Below are 20,994 nucleotides of genomic sequence, written 5' to 3'. Positions count from 1 at the left end.
ACATGCATATCTTTTAGTATTGTGATGGGGCAAGGCCAGATGGCTATAGAAAAGTAGTGGGAGATATATTAGCTCCAGGCTAAACAAATCCCTGGTACCAGGTTAAGTGAAATGGAAGCTGCTCCAGGTCAATTAAGACACCTGGGGCCAATTAAGAACTTTCCAGAAGGCAGGGAGAATGCTAGGTTGATTGGGACACCTGAAGCCAATCAGGGGCTGGCTGAAACTAGTTAAAAGCCTCCCAGCCAGTCAGGTGGGTGTGCATGTCAGGAGCTGTGGGAGGAAGTTGTGCTGTTGGAGAGGCTGAGTAGTAGACACCATTATCAGGCACAAGGAAGGAGGCCCTGAGGTAAGGGTGAAGTGGAGCTTGAGGAAGTGAGGGCTGCTGTGGGGGAAGTAGCCCAGGGAATTGTACCTGTCAAGTTTCTAAAAAGTCAGCTACCATAGCTGATACTGTTAGGGTCCCTGGGCTGGAGCCCGGAGTAGAGGGTGGGCCTGGGCTCCCCCCTGCACCTTTGCCCCCTGATTAATCACTGAGACTGGGAGACAACAGAGACTGTGCAAGGAAGGATAACTTCTCCTCACCTCCCTTGCTAGCTTATGATGAAAATGGCTCAGTAGACTGTGACCCTTGTCTCTAGAGAAAGAAGGGTTACGTGCAGGGTCACAGTGAACCTCTGAGGCTAGCGAAATCCACCAGGAAATGCGGGACCCATGGAGGCAAGGACAGAGCTTTGTCACAGTATGTGGAATCACACTGATGTTGGTGGGGATATTCACATACTTATAGTTAAGCACATTTCAGTGGTTTGCTTTAGTGACTGAAATATCCCACAGCTAACCTTAGACAATCAAGAACTACAGAGATCCATACCGATGCCTTTTCTCAATGGTGCAACCCAGATTTTTTTTGCCTCCACCTCTTCCATGTCTGTTGCCTGCTCCCATGTCCCTGCTTTTCAAAGCTGTTGTTTTATAGAGCTCCATTCATTGGCTTGACATTTTTTTTTCTGTACAGCCCCCAATAAACATTGACTGTTAATAGTTTTTAAGGCTTTAATTTAATCTGGTGTAGTATTGCACTAATATGCGAAAGGTAATAAAATCCTTTTAGCAGTAAGGTGGAGTTTGTTCAGAATAAAAATCTATCAATTTTGCAAAAGGTTATAAAACTGCTGCTTTATAATGGTGATCAGATTAAGTTAGTCTCTTTGTTTTGGGCTTTGCTTTTCCAGACGATAAGTTAAACTAACAAAACTCTGGCTTCTGGTAATTAGAGAGGAAATGTCTCTGAATTGCTACTTGGGACACTTTAATGTAACTTGAGTCTAAGGAGACTCACTGGGTGTATATATAATTTGGCTTTGGTGTATTGGTTTAGTTATTTTCTTCAAGTAACGCAATCTGCCCACTTCATTATAAATTCTCATGCTTGCCATTATTTTTTACTTTTGCCCTTGAGCTCACTGGCCTGATTAGTAGCTATCACTGTATGATAATAGACTCATAGATTTTAAGGCCACAGGGGACCATCATGATCATCTAGTCTGACCTCTTGCGCATTGCTGGCCATAGAAACTCGCCCACCCACTCCTGTAGCAGATCCATAACCCCTGCCTGCATTAGTGAATTCCTCAAATCTTGATTTAACGACCTCAAGTAGCAGAGAATCCACCACTTACTCTAGTTTAAACCTGCAAGTGACCCATGCCTCATGCTGAAGAGGAAGGCAAAAACCCAGGGTCTCTGCCAGTCTGACCCAGGGGAGAATTCCTTCCCGACCCCAAATATGGTGATCATTTGAACTCTAAGCATTTTGGCAAGACCCAACAACTAGACACCTGGGAAAGAATTCTCTTTAGTAACTCAGAGCCTTCCCCATTTAGTGTCCTATCACTGGTGGTTGGGGTTGTTTACAACTAGCAGTCACAGATTGGCTACATGCCATTGTAGGCAGTCTCATCATACCTTCCTCCCCGTAAACTTATCAAGTTCAGTCTTTAAGTCAGTTAGGTTTTTTTGCCCCCACTGCTCCCCTTGGAAGGCTGTTCCAGTTCTTCACTTCTCTGATGGTTAAAAACCTTCACCTAATTTGAGCCTAAACTTGTTGATGGCGTTTATATCCATTTGTTCTCGTGTCCACGTTGGTGCTGAACTTAAATAACTTCTTTCCCTTGCTGATATTTATCCCTCTGATGCATTTATAGAGAGCAATCCTATCTCTCCTCTGCCTTCTTTAGCTTAAGTAAACAAGTCAAGCTCCTTGAGTCTCTCTTCATAGGGTATGTTCTCCATTCCTCTGATCATTTGAGTAGCTCTTCTCCGCACCTGTTCCAGTTTGAATTCATCTTTCTTAAACATAGGACTCCAGAATTGTACATAATATTCCAGATAAGGTCTCACCCCATTCCCTTGCATAATGGTACTAACGCTTCCCTACCTCTACTTGAAATACCTTGCCTGATGAATCCTAGGACTGCATTAACCTTTTTCACAGCCACATCACATTGACAGCTCATAGTCATCCTGTGATCCACCAATACACCCAACTCTTTCGTCTCTAGGGTGACCAGATGTCCTGATTTTATAGGGACAGTCCCAATATTTGGGGCTTTCTTATATAGTTACCTATTACCCCAGCCCCCATCCCAATTTTTCACACTTGCTATCTGGTCACCCTATTCTCCTCCCCTGTCTCTTCCAACTAAGTCCCCATCTTATATCAAAAATTCTTGTTTTTAGTCCCCTAAGTACATAACTAAAAATGTAAATTTAGTATAACCCCCTTCATCCTGAAGAATTTTAAAACATCATGGAGTATTGACTTCAGTGAAGCCATATCTGTTTACACCAGCTGAGGATCTGGCCCCACAGATACATTGTAAGGAGAACTCGCATCCCCTATGGTAACGCTTCTCATTATAACCCCCTTGTTTTCCACTGTAACTTTTTCTGTTTGGGCTGAAATCTTCCATGCTTGGTGTCTGCTTCAGAGAGGTCCCTCAGAGAAGGTATGGATATATTTCCCTTGTTTATGGACATGAGATCATTCACCAGAGCAACCAGTATGCCTCTACTATATCCTGGTTTGAAGAGTGACTGGGAGGAATCCAGGATACAAGCAACTGAGAGGACGGATTGATGACTGGTTTTTGTTAGTTTTTTCAATTAGCTTGCTTTAAAAAAGGTTGAAGACTAAGTGGCAGCTGGCAAAGTGTGTAGTGATGGTTACTTTAGTCCACCCACAGTGCTTTTTTTTACAATGGATGGTAATTCTCCTCATCAAAGGTGGTGTTAACAATTAGAAGGGGTACTAAACGTTCTCTACACTCTTCTACCAGCCAGAAAGGGCAGGGGTCAGAGTTGCAGGAGGTGATTCTGATGTCAATGCTTCCATCTACATGTGCACACGTTGAACAGAAGATGTCTTTCTAACTTCAAACCTTGCAGATGTCTTCTGTCCAACCTGTGCACATTTGATACAGAAATCACCGAGGGGGAGCTCTGCAATGCCTTTTGGAAAAATTTACTTTTCCAACTAAGATTTCACTTTCAATGGGGTGGGATTAATGTCTCTAGCACAAATAAAGTTGTCTGTAACTTCGCTTCATTGATGTTGCCTCTTTTAGTGGCAAAGATGAAGTACTGCGAAATACCTGAAGGTTAGCATGGGGTCTAGGTAAATTTCGGTTGTACAATGAGCAATATGCCTTCAAAATAGTGAGCAAAACGGAGCTCCAAACAGTAATTTGCCTGTGAGTCTGCTCGGCTCTCCTGAGCCTGTGCACTCTTCAGACTTCATGGATAAAAATGAATTTCGTGCTCACTGTTAGATTCCCAATGCCCAGCCCTGGAGTGTTCATTCTCTCTCTCTCTCTCTCGCATATTTACAGATTAAAAAAAAAAATCTCACGGTGTATACTTATCTACCAATGTGCCTCAATCCTGTTCTGAAGGGACCAGTTTTGAGAAATGAATTCACACTCCTTGCACAATCACTCATTGGTATCTCTAAAGGAAAAGTGGAATTTCTGTCCGGTAGATTCGGTCTGTTCCAACAGTTCAGTTCACACAGGCCATCAAACAACTGCCAGGTGGTAACGATTTGGTCTGTATCTTCTAGTGCATTCTTGTCTAATCGGTGTAAGTCTTTTCATTTGTATGCTCCTGGGGATAAGTACTGTGGTTTATACAACGTTTGTGTCCTATATTGCACTGAACACTCCGACGGTGATGATTCTTAACAAATAAATATTACTTTCAGTCCCAAATAATCCTGGCTGAATTTGAACCAGTGAAGACAACAATATGCCATTACTAATCCCTTGAGCTGTCATTTCCTTCTCACAATATGAATTTTAAAATGCTGAAAACAAACCTCCAACCATTAGGCAGTAATTCTTAGTGCAAGATTTATTCCTCTATTGAATGTTGCAATCATTAGGGTGCTATAAATACACTTTAATGTCAGTTGCAATAATTCTCTTGTGCTTATTCTTAAATATCTTTTTCTTGCAAGGTGTGGAGTGACAGACAATTAATACAGACACTGTAAAAGGAAATAACCAACAAAGATGGAGAAACCCATTATGGGTTGACTGCAAATATTAGAAAGATGGAGAAATAGTGCAGATACAAATCAGAAGCCTGAGCAAATTGATATTTAGGACTTTCCCATAATGTGTCTCAGGGGGAGGGACATGCTGGAGATGGGGAAGTTTAGGAGCTGGTATTACAATGCAGACCCCTCACTATTTAAAACAAAAGAAAGAAAACCGGCTGAGTAATGTTACTAGCATATAATCATTCTAACTCAAAAATTGCACTGTTTCAGCAGTGGGTGTGTGATTGTAGGATATAGGCTGTGAAGCACTTTGGAATTTGTCTGGATGAAAGGCACAATTAAATAATAAAGTATTGTAGTGAAAGTGTGTGAGAGATATGTCTACTACTGCCCTCTGCTGGATAGAATTAGAATGGCTCAACCAAGTGTCAAAATCCTTAAATTGCAACAGCTAGAGGAGATTTTCGGTTAGCTCGAGTGGTTGTGGCTCATTCTTTTGGTGCAGGAGACTTTCTGTCCCCACTGCCCCCAGGTAGTTCTGAGTGATCCTAGTGACTGAGCAGCATGGTGAGAGTCATGCAGAGCTAAGTGGCCCTGAATTTGAGACACTGTATTTGCTATATTTCTTTAGGGGATTACATCTATTCAATCCCAGCACTCAGCTGGCATGATAACTAGTGTCAACTCTAGTTTAAGTGGTGACTAGTTATGCATGCTTCTGCAATGTTTCACTAGTGAGTATACCGTATCCTAAGATTCTGAAGCATTAGTGTTTTAATCATCTTCACCAGTTGCAAACTCTTCACATCACCCCCTGAGTATTAAATATGGGTTACTGCAATATACCATGCTTTATTAATTTTTTAAAATCCTACAAGTGGTAGACCATGATACTGACAACTTGTTCTATGAAGGGGCCTTTCATCTCAGTTTATATTCCCTAGGTGCCCAACTGTCAGTAGAAGTTTGTTTGAAGCTGCAGTGCTCTTTCTTAGTAATTCCCCCTGCAAGATCCCCGAGAGCCTCATTAGAGCTGTAAGCTGATAAAGGAAAATAGCAGTCCAAGAAAATTACTGATGAAATCTTACAACCCTAAAGACCTACACGATGATCTGAGATACAGCTTGCCACATGGACTTCCTCTTACTGGAAAACTGATAAACAGATTAGAACCCAGTTTTGCCTGGGAACCCACCAGGTGGAAAACAGTATATTTCCCTCTCATTCCCAATTAATAGGAAAACATCACTGCTATATAATGGCTCCTCAGAAAAGTTATAATCCGTAACCTAAGAAGGATTTTAGACACATTCCTACTGATTTACTGAATTTACCTGGAATCGTACTGGTCTGAACTTTTGGACCTATCCTTCATGTGTGTTAATGTGGCTTTGAAAAGGATCTGCATAATATTAATAAAATTGTGAAGTCTAAGGGCTGGTATATGCTACAAAGTTAGGTTGGCTTGACTGCATTGCTTAGGGCTTTGAAAAATTTCACTCCCTGTGTGGTGTAATTAAGTTGACCTAAGCCCCAGTGTAGACTCTGCTAGCTCTATGGAAGAATTCTTCAGTTGGCCTAGCTACTGTCTCTCAGAGCTGGATTTACTAAAGTGATGGAAGAACCTCTTTCATTGTAGTAGTAAGTGTCTACGCTACAGTTGTGTTTCTAGTGTAGACATAACCTTAGCAAGGGGTAGACTTAATTGGCTAGATGTATTATGGAGAGATGGGGTCTTCCTCTGAGACATTGGGTATTAGTCACTGCAGGAAGTGGGAGCTGATGGACCAAATGCTTTGTTCCGAATGGAGAAATCTTATGTATAGTCTGTTATCAGGGATCTTTAAAATCTACAGTGGGATACACGTTTTGCTTCCAGAATCTGCTATGTGTTCACTGCAAATCCATCACTTCTCACCTTCTGGAAATTCCAAAAGCACCACAGCCAAACAGAATTCTGAGAGTGCTTCTCTGAGTGTTTATGGAGTAGAATAGCAGTAAGAGCAGCACTAAAGTAAGTGCAGCAGACACTGTTGTTTCCCTTGAGGGAATTGTGCTTTCGGAAACCAAGATATGTTTACATCCTCTAAAAATGGTACATTACAGCTCCTGTACTCTGTTTGTTGGGTAGCCTCCACAAAAGCACATTAAGAGGCTTTCCGTAGTGCGTTTATGTACTGGTCAGAAGAGCACTGCTTTGGGGAGGATGGGGAGGTCCTCCAGCATGACTCTCAAGCCCTCACTTGGGAACAGTGCAGCATGGGATCATTCAGTGCAGTCGCCGCATAGTGCTGTGTATGGACTGCTCCATCGGTACGGCTCTGTAACCTTCATGTCAACAGAACTGCACACTTCAGTTCATAGGTAGAATTGAGCATAGGTGAAACAATAAGCAAGTGCTTTGGGGGAGAAACTCCTGTTGTTAACAGCCCAAACGAAGGAGAGTAGTGACTGCCTAACATCTACCTCAGAGCAACCAGTAAGTATCTTTTCCTATTTGAGAGTCTCACTGACATTCTAAGTCTAGCCTTGAGCCTGGGCACAAGAGTGATGCTTGCTTGGAAGAACTTTTCCCATACCTACTGCAAGTAGGCAGTGAGGGAACCAAAATTGCCTTCTAATTTGTGATAGCTTTAAAATCCTACTCCCCATCCCAAGGCAATAAGATTAGCAAATGGCTCCCTGAATTTGGCAAGTTATCAGCAATTATTGCAGGGTTTAGTGTCTTTCTGCCATGAGTAGAAATCTCTGCTCTCTTTCATGTCACTGTGATCCCAGTGTTCTTGTGGGGGTGGAAAAATAAAGCTATGAGATTTAATGCTGTAATTCTTGTTGTTCTCAACTATAGAGAGAGATGGGGAAGCACAAGGATGATATATACAGTTACCATCTCTTTACTGATCAGCCAAATAAACTCCCTTAAACTTTAGGAAATGTATTTGGTCTAGGTAGTGAGAAGACTTGAACCTCCTTAGACAACACTATCTGACACTAAAGGAATAACAGTAATTCACGGATTCACTCTCTCTCTACTTGCTGCCCATGGAATCTTCTGTCATGAGGAAACTATTTCTGACATTTTACTGCCCAATGCTGCTTTCAAGACAGATATTTGCTAGCTAAAATTGATGTCAAGTATATGCTAGCTAATCTACCTCTGGAGACAGTGTTGTCTAGTTGTCAGAGCAATGAACTGGGAGTCAGGACAGCTGGGTTCTATTCCCAACTCTTCCATTGATGTACTGTGTCACCTTAGGCAAGTTGTTCAGTTGAAAATTTTCAGAAGTGCTCACTGATATTAGGTGCCTAACTTTAGATAGTTAGGATCTGATTTTCAGAGGTACTTACCTGTATTATGGGTGGTTAGCATTTGGAAAATCATGCCCTTGTCACACTCTGGGCATCTGAGAAAGTAAAGCACCTAACATTAGTGAGCACTTTCGATAGGACTTCAGCCTCTTTGTGCCTCAGTTTCTTCCATCTGTTAAATGGGAATACAGAACTTGCAGAGTTATTGTGAACATTAATGCCTACTTTAGAAAGCTTTTTGATGTCTGTGATGTAAAGCCTTATGGGAATGCAAAGCAGAGGCAATGCAGGGGGAACATGTGAGGTCATGTGCCCACCCCCATATTCGCTGCTTGGCTTGTACTGAGTATGCTCACATGGACTGAGCATGCTCAGTTACATCTGCTGAAGCTGCTGCCCTTGCTCTGCCCCACCACTGCCAGGAGATACGAGTCTTCTCTAGTGCAAAGTAGAATTTCCATGTTATCTCACAGGATAATGAGTGCATATGGTAAATCAGAAAATATTCTATGTCAAAGACTGGCACCCTTTTCTATTTGACTAGTGCTTGTTCTATGGAATATTTGGTAACTTGGTATCTGCCAAAAGAGGGTAATTTTGCTTACTCAAGGTGAGCTTTAATCTGCAGAGAGTTCATTTAGCTCTGTCCCCCTGGGTAAGTCTGAGATGTTATTGAAATAGGATTAAATGAAGGTAGTTGATGTACCAGATAATAATCAAACCTTTCATGTGGATTAAGTGCATATAAAGTTAATATGTCAGAATAAATGGCTGAAGCAATAAAAATACCAAGCATTTATCCTGACATGAATAGCTTTGAATATACTGTATGGTTTATAAGAGAGCACAGCTGATGAATTTGTGCTTTCTATTTATACAGGAAACATAATCACTGTAAGCTTTGTTTAGGGTGTGAATACAAATGGGGCCACTGACAGAGCTCTAATATAACCGAGCCTGTCAAGTTGGGACCCTATTCTAGAAAGATCAGAGCCACAAACTTTGGATCTAAATCACATGCATGAGAAATTTGAAGGGGGGAAGTCCACAAGAGAGTCTCTCTATTAGGAAAACTCTCAAATGTTTGATAAATCCTAATCTAGTCCAATTACCTGCAAATGTAGTGTTTTCCCTGCAAAATTTTCTATGGTGTTGTCCACTCTACATACATTTTAAATGTCAAGCAATGGGTCAATCATTGCTTCAATTCAGTACTGATTCTCAGAGGAAGCAGAGTAGCAGCCGTGTTAGTCTGTATCCACAAAAAGAAAAGAAGTACTTGTGGCACCTTAGAGACTGACAAATTTATTTGAGCATAAGCTTTCATGAGCTACAGCTCACTTCATCGGATGCATGCCATCTGATGAAGTGAGCTGTAGCTCACAAAAGCTTATGCTCAAATAAATTTGTCAGTCTCTAAGGTGCCACAAGTACTCCTTTTCTTTTTTCAGAGGAAGCAGTTTGTAAGATGCTGTGTGGACTATCGTGGGGTGTGAAAGGCACTGTTTTTTTTAAACTCTTCTTCCCTTTTTTTCCCCCTAGGTTCATTCCTGTTCCTCAATACATCAGAAAACATGAGCCCCATCATCTTGAGCCCCTGGCTGAGGAGCAACAGTGAGCAATGCACTATGCAGGTGTCTGTGTACAGGCATCTCCAACAAAGCGGGAACTATATTGCTCGGCTTCTCCCTGCTGACGAAAGTAGCCGTGAAATCCTGTTGGCCCCAAGTCAAGAGAAACATGGGTAGGTCCCCTTTCTAAACTGGAATATTGCTTTTGCTGGTTTTGATACTACATTATTAAAAGAACGTTGTATTGCAGTACAAGGTCTATGCACTTAATTGGTACTTATGTCACACCATGCTCCAACATAAAAACTGTTAATGTGCTTGGATCGCCTCCTATTTCAAAGAGGACTAAATCGCCTTCAGCCTGATGCACAGGAACAGTTGGTCTGCGGCAGGCTACTGTAGGGTAGATTCACACCCCAGCTTATGACGAACTAAATGTTCCTGCAGACAAGCCCTACATTTTGTTTAGTAGAACCATTATACAGTTTGTGTCAATAAATGCTTATTTATGGTAACATTCAGTTGTTACGCAATTTTTCGTTGTCATGACCGTAGCCTGAAATTTATCTATTTGTTGTCATGAATTATGCATAATTTTACCATGACACAATCGTATCCATGCTGATTAGCCCCTGTAGATGGCTCAACCACCACTAGAGCGGGACAGAGCACCACGCTCAGTGGTTGTGGGTCACACAAAGGCCTAGTGCCGGTTCTCTGTATGGGGTGAATTTCACCCATTGTGCCGTAGTTCCAGGTAATAGTAGGCCTATGCAGAGACACAAGGAGACTCCCTCACTCCAAGGTTCAAAGCTACCTGCACAATCATTCTCCCATACCTATTCCCTTCTTTCCCCGTTCCCTTCACTACTGTGCTTAGACTGTGCAGAGGGCCTTCCATAGACTGCTTTCACTTTTGGTCCCTTGATTGTGTGCACGTGCATATTTTTTATACACCCGTTAATTCTCTTTAAAAAAAAAAAGGTGAGCTCTTGCGACACCAGGGATTTCAGTGCCATTTGTCAAGGAGAGCTTTAGATCTTTCTGGACTACAATTGGCTGAAATATTTCCTCCTGGTGTAATTAAGATTAATTGTCAGTGACATCTCAATTTGTCAGACTTTGTATATGCATTTTCTTAGGCTGCGGCTAGCACCAAAACAGCAGGACCGTAGCTGAACAAATGTATTCTGAATGGTTAAATGCGCTGGTGATTGTTTAATTTAGAATGTAATCGGAATATATATGAAGCTAACATTCCCTCTGTTCTAGTTATTGATTTTCACCTCTGTGCCCCAGAACGTGCATTAAGAAACATAATTTGTACCAAGCATCTTAAACTATCTTTGTTTAATCTAATAGATTAGAGAGAGTGATTATTATATCCAGTCCTGCTGGCTTATGCCAGTAACAAGACATGGTGGTTGCCTGATTACTGGGTAAAAGAAACTCAATGCTTTTCCGTAAGAAAAGGAGAATTTGCAATAAAAAATCTAACCGGAGACAGCCTGACTCTCAGGAGTGGGCTGAATGGTTGTATTTCTACTATTATACATGGTCTTTAAAACTGAGGAGGAGAGCTAGTGTGCAGATCTAGATCGTGCTTAGTTCCAGCAATATTATCCAACTTCTAAATTACTCCTGATGTCTGGGGAAATGTAACTAGGGGAGCTGCAGCAGCTGTCTTCTTCCCCGGCTCTTTGAAGATGCTTTTATTCTGCGTCATGGCTAATAAACATGCTTTGTGCAGAAGTACAGCCTGTGTTGGCAATGCCGCTAGTGCTTCCCGTCTGTAAGGTATACTATTGTGTTACGGTGCTTTGCGGTACTGCACGTAGGCTCTTTAACTTTCAATTTTCACTGTTTAAATTAAGAAAATGTTGAGAATAATTAAATTTGGGGGTGGTAGGAAAAGCATGTCTGAACTAGTGAAACAAACCATATGTGTGTGTGTCACTGGCATCTACTGGAGACTATCAGAACTGCTCAACTACGTACCCTAGGCACTATACTGCTAACAGCTAATGGAACATCATCTTGCTGAAGTGGTGGGGAACTGTCCCTTTAGAGCAGGAGGATCTGAATAGTATCTTGGCTGTTGCTGAGAAGTTCCAAATTGCCAAGTTATGCATCCTAGATGGCTACCAATTTGTTAAACTGTTTTAGCATAATATACTTGTCTGTGCTAGCAGTACAGCAATTCTTCACTCAAACCTCTCTTCATGAGCTGAAGCCAGCCCAGCGCGGCCCCGCAGATAGCTTTCCCAAGGTGTGTGTATCTGACCGTCCACTCCCTTTTCCCGAGTGTCAGGCAGAGCAAATTCCCACTCTTCCTAATACAGCTATCAAATAACCTACCTTTCATGTTTGTGAAGTACCTATTGCCTTGGTATCAAATGGAGCAAGGAGCACTGAGTAATTAGGACAGGCTCTATTAAGATTTTCTGTTCTGTGTAGGTTCTTATACCATGCTCATCACTAAGGTTAAGATTTTGTCGCAGGGATTTTTATTAAAATTCACAGGCTGGACACAAACAATAAACCACAAGTCATGGAAGCCGGAGCCCTGCAGTGCAAGGCTGAAACCAAAGCCCATGGTGGGGCGGGAAGAGAAGCTGGCTGTCTGAGCTCTGGGGGGCTGAAGCTGGGTCACAGAGGTCTGTTAAAGTCATGGAATCCATGACCAAATCATATCCTTACTCATCACCATTGTATGTGAGCACTGATTTCCCCTCTGCTTTCCTCAAGGGTAGAAAGGAGATGAGCTGCCAGGATCTCAGCTCTATAAGTGACCGTGAATCCTCCAGCACCAGTGGAAAAAGCTCACTTACTTCCAGTAGTCAACCTCCAGTTTTTTTCACCCACAGATAACCACCAAATGATGGTAATTAGGTGTCTGTCTACCTGTCTGCACCCCCAGATTACCTGAAAATCGGTCCCCATAATAGGTAGAGAAAACAAGTTTTAATGCACTTGAAGGGCAGCCTGATGATAGATTAATTTCAAGTCAGATTTTCTCATCTCTCAAGCAACTCATAATGTCAGCTAGTTTCTTTTTTCCCCCCTGTAGCCTGAATTACACACATTAATATCTGATAAAGTCTTCACAGTTCATGTAAATTTACAGGAGGGAGAAGAAAGTACTGTCAGATACTACTCTTTGATTAGGGGGCGAGCCAACCAACCAAAGCTGCTTGTTGGCAGGTTGTGGAGTAGGCATTAAACAGTAGAAGTGTTAAACCATGAAACCTTTTTAATGCTATATGGGAGGAACTGCCCTCTTCACTGCATCCAATGTGCAGTTTGCAAACAAGATCCCAGCCTTGCAGTCCTCATGCACAATGCTCCCATTGAATTTGATGGGTATTCTGTGTGCATGAAGACTGCTGGACAGGGTAAATGATGCTCTTCTCACCTCCTTTCACTGCCTTTAGCGTGGATTGTGTACTTCCGGGGACTGCGGAGTCATACAAACTGCTGGATCACAGAATAAGAGTCACTACATTACACCGATTATCATGCGTGTTGCCTGTTGTATTTCTTGCTTATTTGTTTTGTTTGACTGAAGTTGTCATCCTTTTCATAGGAAGAAAACTAAACAGATTTGTATAGCAATGCATTTTGATGGGACGAGGAGGGTGGAAGAGCCCCTGTGGGAAGAATGGGTCAAGAATGATAGACACTTTGAACAGTGCATGGATAATGGAGCTTGGCTTCTGAGGCTGGGAATAGGCTGAGAATAAGGAAGCCTCTTCACCTTTTATGCAAAAGCCTTATGCAATATAATAGTAGATAACTTCACTATAGAATGTTTGTAACATCCTTTATAAATTAATGGAGATTACGTCCCTGTTCCATAACTCTAGGATGTGTGTGTTTATGCCATATAGTGAAAGGCTCTCATTCTCCACTAAATTCTGTAGGTTTTTGAAGTAACTTTAGTAGAACAGTATTGGCTGAATTCTATAGGAAGTTTCTATGGGAGTGATACATTACTGTACACTGTTGGAATTGGATTTGTTGTGCAGTAAGAGAGCTAGTTGATTTGACTTTGTGGATTCATTTTTTGATGTCAGTCTATTCTGTCTTCTGTTGTACTGCTCTGTTGGCTCTCAGCTGGTAAAGAAGCAGCTTCAAAAGGTAAGGGAAGGAGAATCTGTGCAGTACTTATTGATCCTTTGTAATAAAGAAATCCATTATTCCATCTTGCTGATGCAATTCCTCCCCAGGGTACCCTGCGGCTTCTGATTGTATCAAATGCCACTAGCCATAGGTACTGTATTCTTTTTCTGCTTGCATAATGCTATAGGCAATCCTTTCTCATTAACTTTTTCAAAGAGGGATTTCTTCTCTTAAATACTGCAGGTGAGAAGATGGCATTTATGCTTTCAAAGCATATTAGCATATTTAGCGAAGCAGTATATTCTAGCAATGCGAGAATCTCCTGCAAGTGAAGAACTTCTGGGTTCTAATTCTGGCTTTGTCTGCCGACTCACTCTGCGGATTTAGACAAGTCATTTGATCTCTCTATCTGTGTACCCATGATAAAAAGCACAGAATTTAATAAAATACATTAAACAGACTTGCACAAACACACGGAAAACTGCTGCATAAATCTCCCCAACAGTCACCTCCCATCTCTCACTTAACTTCATTTAACCGTCCTTTCCTCCCCTCTCTTCTCATCTTGCCTGAAAAAGCCTAGGACAGGGATCGGCAACCTGCGTCACGCATGCCAAAGGCGGCACACGAGCAGATTTTTACTGGCACGCTGCTGCCAGCCGGGGTCCCGGCCACTGCCCCCACTCAGCCCACTGCCGGCCTGGGTGAACGGAACCCCAGGCCAGCAGTGGGCTGAGCAGGGACGGCAGATGGAACCCCAGACCAGCAGCGGGCTGAGCCACTCAGCCCTCCGCCGGTCTGGGGGTTCTGTCTGCCAGTCTAGTGTGTAAAATTTCTCCCCATAGGAATGTGCTACTTGCAGAGCACCAGGACTGGCAGCTGTAAGTAGTGCACTGTAAGTAGCACATTCCTACGGGGAGAAATGTAATACACACACCAGGGTAGGGAAGGCTGTGCCTCCCCAAACAGCCAGCCCACTTCCTGCCCCCCTCATAACCCCTGACCCATACAACCCCCTCCCCCCCCTCCTTGTCCACTGACCACCCCCTCCCGAGATCCCCTGCCCCCTGACTGCCCCTCTCAGAACCCTCCATCCATCCAACCCCCCTCCCCCCCCGCTCCTTGTCTCCTGACTGCCCTCTCCTGGGACCCCACCCCTGTTTCCTGTCCCCTTACCATGTTGCTCAGAGCATCAGGACTGGCAGCTGTAAGTAGTACACGGTAAGTAGCACATTCCTCTGGAGAGCAATTTAACACACTACACCTGGGCCTGCTCAGCCTGCTCACAGTCTGGAGTTCTCAAAATATGTTCTCACCCCTTATCAAAAATTACACTACAATTAACTTAAAAACTTAGCTTAAAAACATGGTTTGTATATTACAGTAATCGTTATAGTATAATGTTAATAAATACATAGGTTTGATGAAACAAAGTAGTTGTACTTATGTGCCTGTGCTTAATTTGTGTTTTTGATGATTTACCTTCTAAAAAAAAAAATCTCGCATGTCTCTCACCCCCAGAAAGGGCACCTCGCAAGAACCACTGCACTAAACTGATAAGATCTGTATTTTAATTTAATTTTAAATGAAACTTCTTAAACATTTTTAAAACCTTGTTTACTTTACATACAACAATAGTTTAGTTACGTAATATAGATTTAGAGAGAGAGAGACCTTATAAAAACTTTAAAATGTATTACTGGCATGCGAAACCTTAAATTAGAGTGAATAAATGAAGGCTCGGCACACCATTTCTGAAAGGTTGCCGACCCCTGTTCCCTTTCTGGTGCATATAACTTCACTTGAAATGGATTTCACTGATGTCAAGAGCAATAAATGAAGGAACCACCAGCATCTGCCAGATTTGACCTTAGAGCCTTGAAGTCTGAAGGTTATTTCTTGTAGTAGTTTTTTTGCTTTTTTTAAAAAAAAGCTGTACTGGTCTCTTTGATAGCTCCACAAGCTGAGAAGAAAGAAATTTACATTCTTGAAGCCCTTCAGCTTAAAAGAAACGTCCCCTTGCTAGTTCCTTTTTTTATTGGTGGTAATATGAACCTATTTGGTGTCTCACCCTCTCTCTTCCCACAAATATCTCAAACCACTTTACAGCCACACACTAAGGGCTTGTCTACACTAATGTATTGTGCATTTATTGGCCCATGGAGACTGTGCTTTAGAACATTAGTGTGCTTTAGAAATCACACCCCTGTAGTGCTCATTGCTGCACCTTGTATACAAGCACTGAGCCTTACAGCACTCCGTGAAGAAGGAAGGTAGCATTTTCTGTATTTTGCAGATGATTAAACTGAGCCACAGAGAGGTTAAGATCAAATTTTTCACACTTAGGTGCCCATTTTAGCACCCAAATCTGTATTTTGACCCCAAAATAAGTGACGTGATTTTCAGAGCCCCCAATCGAATCTGTTTTAAAGTCTGGGATTTTAAAGCTCAGCTCAATTTTGCCAAACCAAGAGGTTCAGATAAGAATCCAGATATTTGGGTGTTTGTTGAATTTAACCTGTTTACCCACTACTAATTTGTGATTTAAAAAGGGATGGGTGAATTCCAATCAATTGCAGACAGAAAACTGGAAGTCCTGTAACTTTTCCAGTTCTAGTCTCCTCCCACCAGCTATGCAGAGACTCAGCCAATCTCTCAGAAATGAAATGCCAAGGAAAATCATGAGACTTTGTTCTCCTTCCAGGAGAAACAATCCTTGGCATTGTTAGGGAATCCACCCTCTTTATAACCTATTCTTAGATTTGGAAACTCTGTTCATCTCCATCTAACAACATTTTTTTTATCAAAATCCCAGCCTTAGTAAAGGAAAAGACACAACTATGTCTAATGAGGCACCTGGAAGTATTACCTGCTTGCTTATTTTAGTGGCTAAAGTGATTGAATTCATAGTCCTGTGAGAGCTGCTAGGTTGAAATGCACTCCTTCAAAGCTTTGTGTGAAACCATAAACCTCATGTGCAAATGCCTCAAGCCATGAAAGAATTAAATTCCAATGAGACTCAAGCACTAGATTGTGTAGATTAAGTTGTCACTTCAGTATTGGAACTATGTCTTTAAATATGTTTCTTTTACTGCTGGTGAAGTAAAATGCTGGATTGCCATTCCTGCAGGCAGAATCCCAGTTTATTCCTCGAACTGGTACAGCATGGGACTGCTCATGAAGGTCCTCACCTCCTACCTGGTCAATTAACCTTAACTAGAACTCAGCATATACCTCAGTGTTCCAAAATGATTCGTTTGCATAAAAAAGAATTTGTGCTGGTTGTATTTGCACTGTTTGTTTTAGTTTTCTGTGGATTTTTTTAGCTAATGAGTCTGCTGGCAGGAATGCTTGTGGAAACAGCAAATTTTAAATGAATAATATTAGTGGAAAATAAGTTTTTGAACTCATTAATTTGAGGATTTGCTCTGGAAACATGATTCTGAGAATCTGTCTGCATAGGTATGGCATTCATCACTATGGTATCTCGTCCAATGAGGCAACAGAAACTATAGCATATGATCTATTTGTCCAGTCAAACCAAACATGATTGATCTATTTGTCCAGTCTGGAAAGGTTGAGAGCCCCTGTGCTATAGCATACTCTAATGGATCTGACCACTAGGAAATTGTCCTTTCTGTTCAGCCCCAAAATTTCTTTGCTTAATTTTATCCTGTTACTCCTAATGATACCTCCTTAGATCACTCTAAACGATTTCTTTCCCACTTTCAAATACTATGCATGAAAATGTTCCCCTCATTAACATTTTAAAAATGTTTGTGTCCATCAAAATTATTTGCAGAGTTCTGTTTGACTGCAATATTTCTGACTTTCCAGTATCTTTTTTTCTTCTAAGATTATTTTTTAAACTCAATTCTTCCTGTTGTATAGATCTCCCTTTCTATCTGAGGGTTATATTTTGGTTTAAAAAAAAAAACACCAAAAAAACCCTCCTCCTTTCATCCTGTACTAATCTTTACATCCCTGCACTGGCCCCTTTTGTGCTTATATCTGTTTAGACAAGCTAGGATTATTTTCAGTTGCATTTTCTTTAATGGTTCCTGCATTAAATGTTCCTTTGCCATATAAAATTCCAATCAGTAACTCTAGGACACTGCCTGGTTTCCTACAGCCAAACAACTTCCAGCATTTCGTTCTGCAGATTAGGCAACATTCCTCATTAATACTGCCAATCTTTTCCCACATTATTTTTCCTGTCTTTTTAAGTAAGCTCTTTCTTATTCTACCATTAGCAAAGTTTTATAATCAGCTGTAGTATAATTGCTCTCTATATCTCCTAGCTAAACTTTTCTTTAAGAATATGCTCCCGGGTTCTCTGGAATCAACTCTGCAGCTGTGCAACCCTGGGTTCTGGTTTTGACAGCGCTCTCAATCTTAGCAGGGCCAAGGCTGCTGAATGCATAGAAATCTCCTACATATCCTAGGTAAACCAGGAATGCTGCAAGGAGTACAGTACAGGATTTACCAAGTACCACTCTTCCCTGTGAGTCAGCCAAGAAATTATAATCCAGTTAATGCTGCCTGCTGGACAATAGACAAACATGAAGTCCTGCACCCCTTGCAGTGGCTCTGAAAGAATTAGTGTGCTGTTAATTCAGTGTTTTTGTTTTATACATACTTTATGCTCTAGGTGCTCCTGACATGACTCAGAAAGGGGCTTTGAGATCTTTTGTAATGAAAGCACTAAATATACTTAAGAGGTCAGAATTCAATTTCAATCCTTAAAAGAATAAAAAATGAAGCAGGGAGTTTGCAACAGAGACTTGCAAAAGTTTCAAAGTTCTGACCTGGAAGTGGAACAGCCCAAAGTTCAGGAATATTTGAATCCAGGGATTTGATTCAGCCTATTATGAAAGAGACCTGGAGTTCCATTTCAGACTCTCCTACTGGTTTGTTTTATGATGTTGGGCAAGTTGTTAACCTCTGTGACTCTTTCGCCATCTATGAATGCAGACAATGATACTTAACACCTTTTTATAAGGTGTTTTCAGAGCTAAGCATGAAAAACTATGTGTACGGTGCTTGCAAATCAATATTATTGTCGTTAACAGACTTTCTAACATTTTGTCAAATGACTGTTTTTTTGTTTGCCATGAAGAGTCATAAAACTGTGTAGGGCTACTGCACAGGAGTTTCTTTTTTGCTGATAAAATCCCAGCAACCTCTGACTCTATACACTAGCTTTTTTCCCCTGTGAGTTGAGTTTCTGAGCCCTGCACCATTTATAGAAGCATTTCTGCTCCGTAAATTGCATTATGCTTATTCAAAGAATAGATCGGTATGGCAAAAGCATAGTAGCATTTATGATGCATTATCTAAATAGGAACAACGTAAGAGATTGTGAAGTCCATCCCCTTAGCATTCTGAAGTATATGCCTCTGTACTAGCTGTTTGCACGGATCACATAGGATCTCTAAGGGTCGTTTCTCTATGGGTATCTAGTTTTCTGAATCCTAACTCTAGTTGCCATTATTTACAAGAAGCAATTAGTATTCTGACTTTTTTCTCAGCAGAGAGCCCTTGAATGTAGCTGTTTTAGTCCCCTTCAGTAATAGCTTGATTAAACCTAATTTTCCATCTGAGAAAGAAGCAATAAATGTTTAGCTGATTGAGAATAACTGGAGCTCTTTCTGATCATCCTTGAATTTATCATGTGTCAGTCATGCTAGTGGATTGAGATCACAAAGAGACTAAACTTGACTTTTTGGAACTAGAAAAAAACAATTCTTATCCAGCATTTGAACCAGTTGCGTACCATCATGTGGTCCTTGCTGAGTTCTGCATGAGGGAGAGCCTACAGGATATCAGCCCCAAACCTAAACATTGACTGAGATTGTAAAAAGTTTCTACATCTTTGTTGAGTCTAGTAAGAAACACAGTAGAAAAGCATAGCATAGTGTTGCAGATGGTCTATTTTAAATGATACAACCACTCACAGATCACAGTGACCAGTTTTAACTTACCTCTTTGGTGGAGTAAAATTATACTAAAAGAGAGAAATGATTTTTAAGAACTTTTTTTTTAATGAACTGACCTGAATAATACAATTTTCATCCTTTTCACTGGAGAAAAAGATGGAAAAATCCAAAAACTCAGTGCAAGGTGATTGTTGGCTGATTTTATAAGATTATTTCAATTATACGATTGCTACCTGTATTCAAAGTGAATTGGATGAGTGATTACTATTTTAAGGGACTGATTATCCTAAGGGTCTCTAGCCAAATGTACAGTTTATAAGGAATATATAACATTCATGTGAGATGATCCATCTGGACATAAGCTTAATGCGGCAGGACTATGAGGAACAGAAGGACAGTCCTCTCACATCTAACAACTTTCTACAGTGTCCCCTTTAAGTTACTTACTTTAGGAGACTAAAGGGGTCAGTGGATTGATGATAGGCTCCACTAATGTCATCCATGTGTCAGGAGTTCAAAACCATCCAAAGGCAGTGATGACCAAAAGTTATCATTTAACATCCAGTGTCAAGCAAGATGGTAGGAGTCTCAGTTCTTAACCGACCAGTATCCACCTTAAACTGGCATTAACTGGCCTCCTTGTTGGCCTGCTCACAAAGGATGCCAAAGACTCAATGGGCCGTAGAGTCTGAAGTCCCTTTTCATTCCTACCCTGTGCGTCAGTGTTAAGGTGCACGGCTGGGCAGTATGAGGGGAAGCTGACACTGTCCCTGCTATACCTGCTCATGGGTAAAGAGAAGATTTCAGTTTCCAGGGTTAAGCCAGTATCAACACTAAAGATGAAATCTTGACCCTGTTGAATTCAATGGGAGATTTGGGGCCAGGATTTCACCCTATATCACTTTGAAATGGTTTGCTTGTGGGGCATCTTCTTTTCCCTTTCCTTGTCCCCACAGTGTTCTATTATCAGAGAAGTCTAGATAAGTTCATCTTTTTTCCTAGGGCATTTGAAAGTGGGGAGAGGGGAATGGTCAGAGTGGGGAATTGTTCAAGAGGGAGAGGGAATTGACTTTTTCAGTTGGGTGGCTCAGTGGTGAAGCTTATCTTGAGTTGTACTGCTACTTTTAGGGTGTATTTCTGAGTCATGTCAGGAGTACCTAGAGCATATAAACAGGTAGCCTTTTTAGCATTCTTGTATGTCTAAAGCACTATCTATGAGAGTTAGGTGTTGTTATTTTGTTAAATAAATTGATGTGGTTCTTCCCTCTGGAAGCAGTTTGTGTACTTAAATGTCTATACTTTGGTCTGTCCTTGTCGTTTTTCTCCCCTGAATATCATAGATGCTGCTAAAGGTGGTATCATTTGGATATTTAGCTTTAAGCCAAGAATTTATGTATCCAAATATTACTAGCAGCCAGGTGTGTGGTTGTTGAGCTAGATCTCCAACATTAGTGTTATAACGTATGGGGAATCCTTTTAATGGAAAAAA

General features: G+C 41.3%; 1 protein-coding gene across 2 annotated transcripts in view; it reads left to right on the top strand.

Moving 5' to 3' along the window:
* The window catches only part of ALK (ALK receptor tyrosine kinase), a 547,569-nt gene that overhangs the window by 228,837 nt on the left and 297,738 nt on the right, over window positions 1–20,994 (top strand). For both annotated transcript variants that reach the window (XM_075127046.1, XM_075127045.1), the window contains exon 4: window positions 9,416–9,617. In XM_075127046.1, the coding sequence (XP_074983147.1) occupies window positions 9,416–9,617 (202 nt within the window). The remainder of the gene's footprint in view (window positions 1–9,415; window positions 9,618–20,994) is intronic.

Source organism: Caretta caretta, chromosome 3 (genome assembly GCF_965140235.1).
Source record: "Caretta caretta isolate rCarCar2 chromosome 3, rCarCar1.hap1, whole genome shotgun sequence".
NCBI lineage: Eukaryota > Metazoa > Chordata > Testudines > Cheloniidae > Caretta > Caretta caretta.
This window is presented reverse-complemented; position numbering and strand designations above follow the sequence as displayed.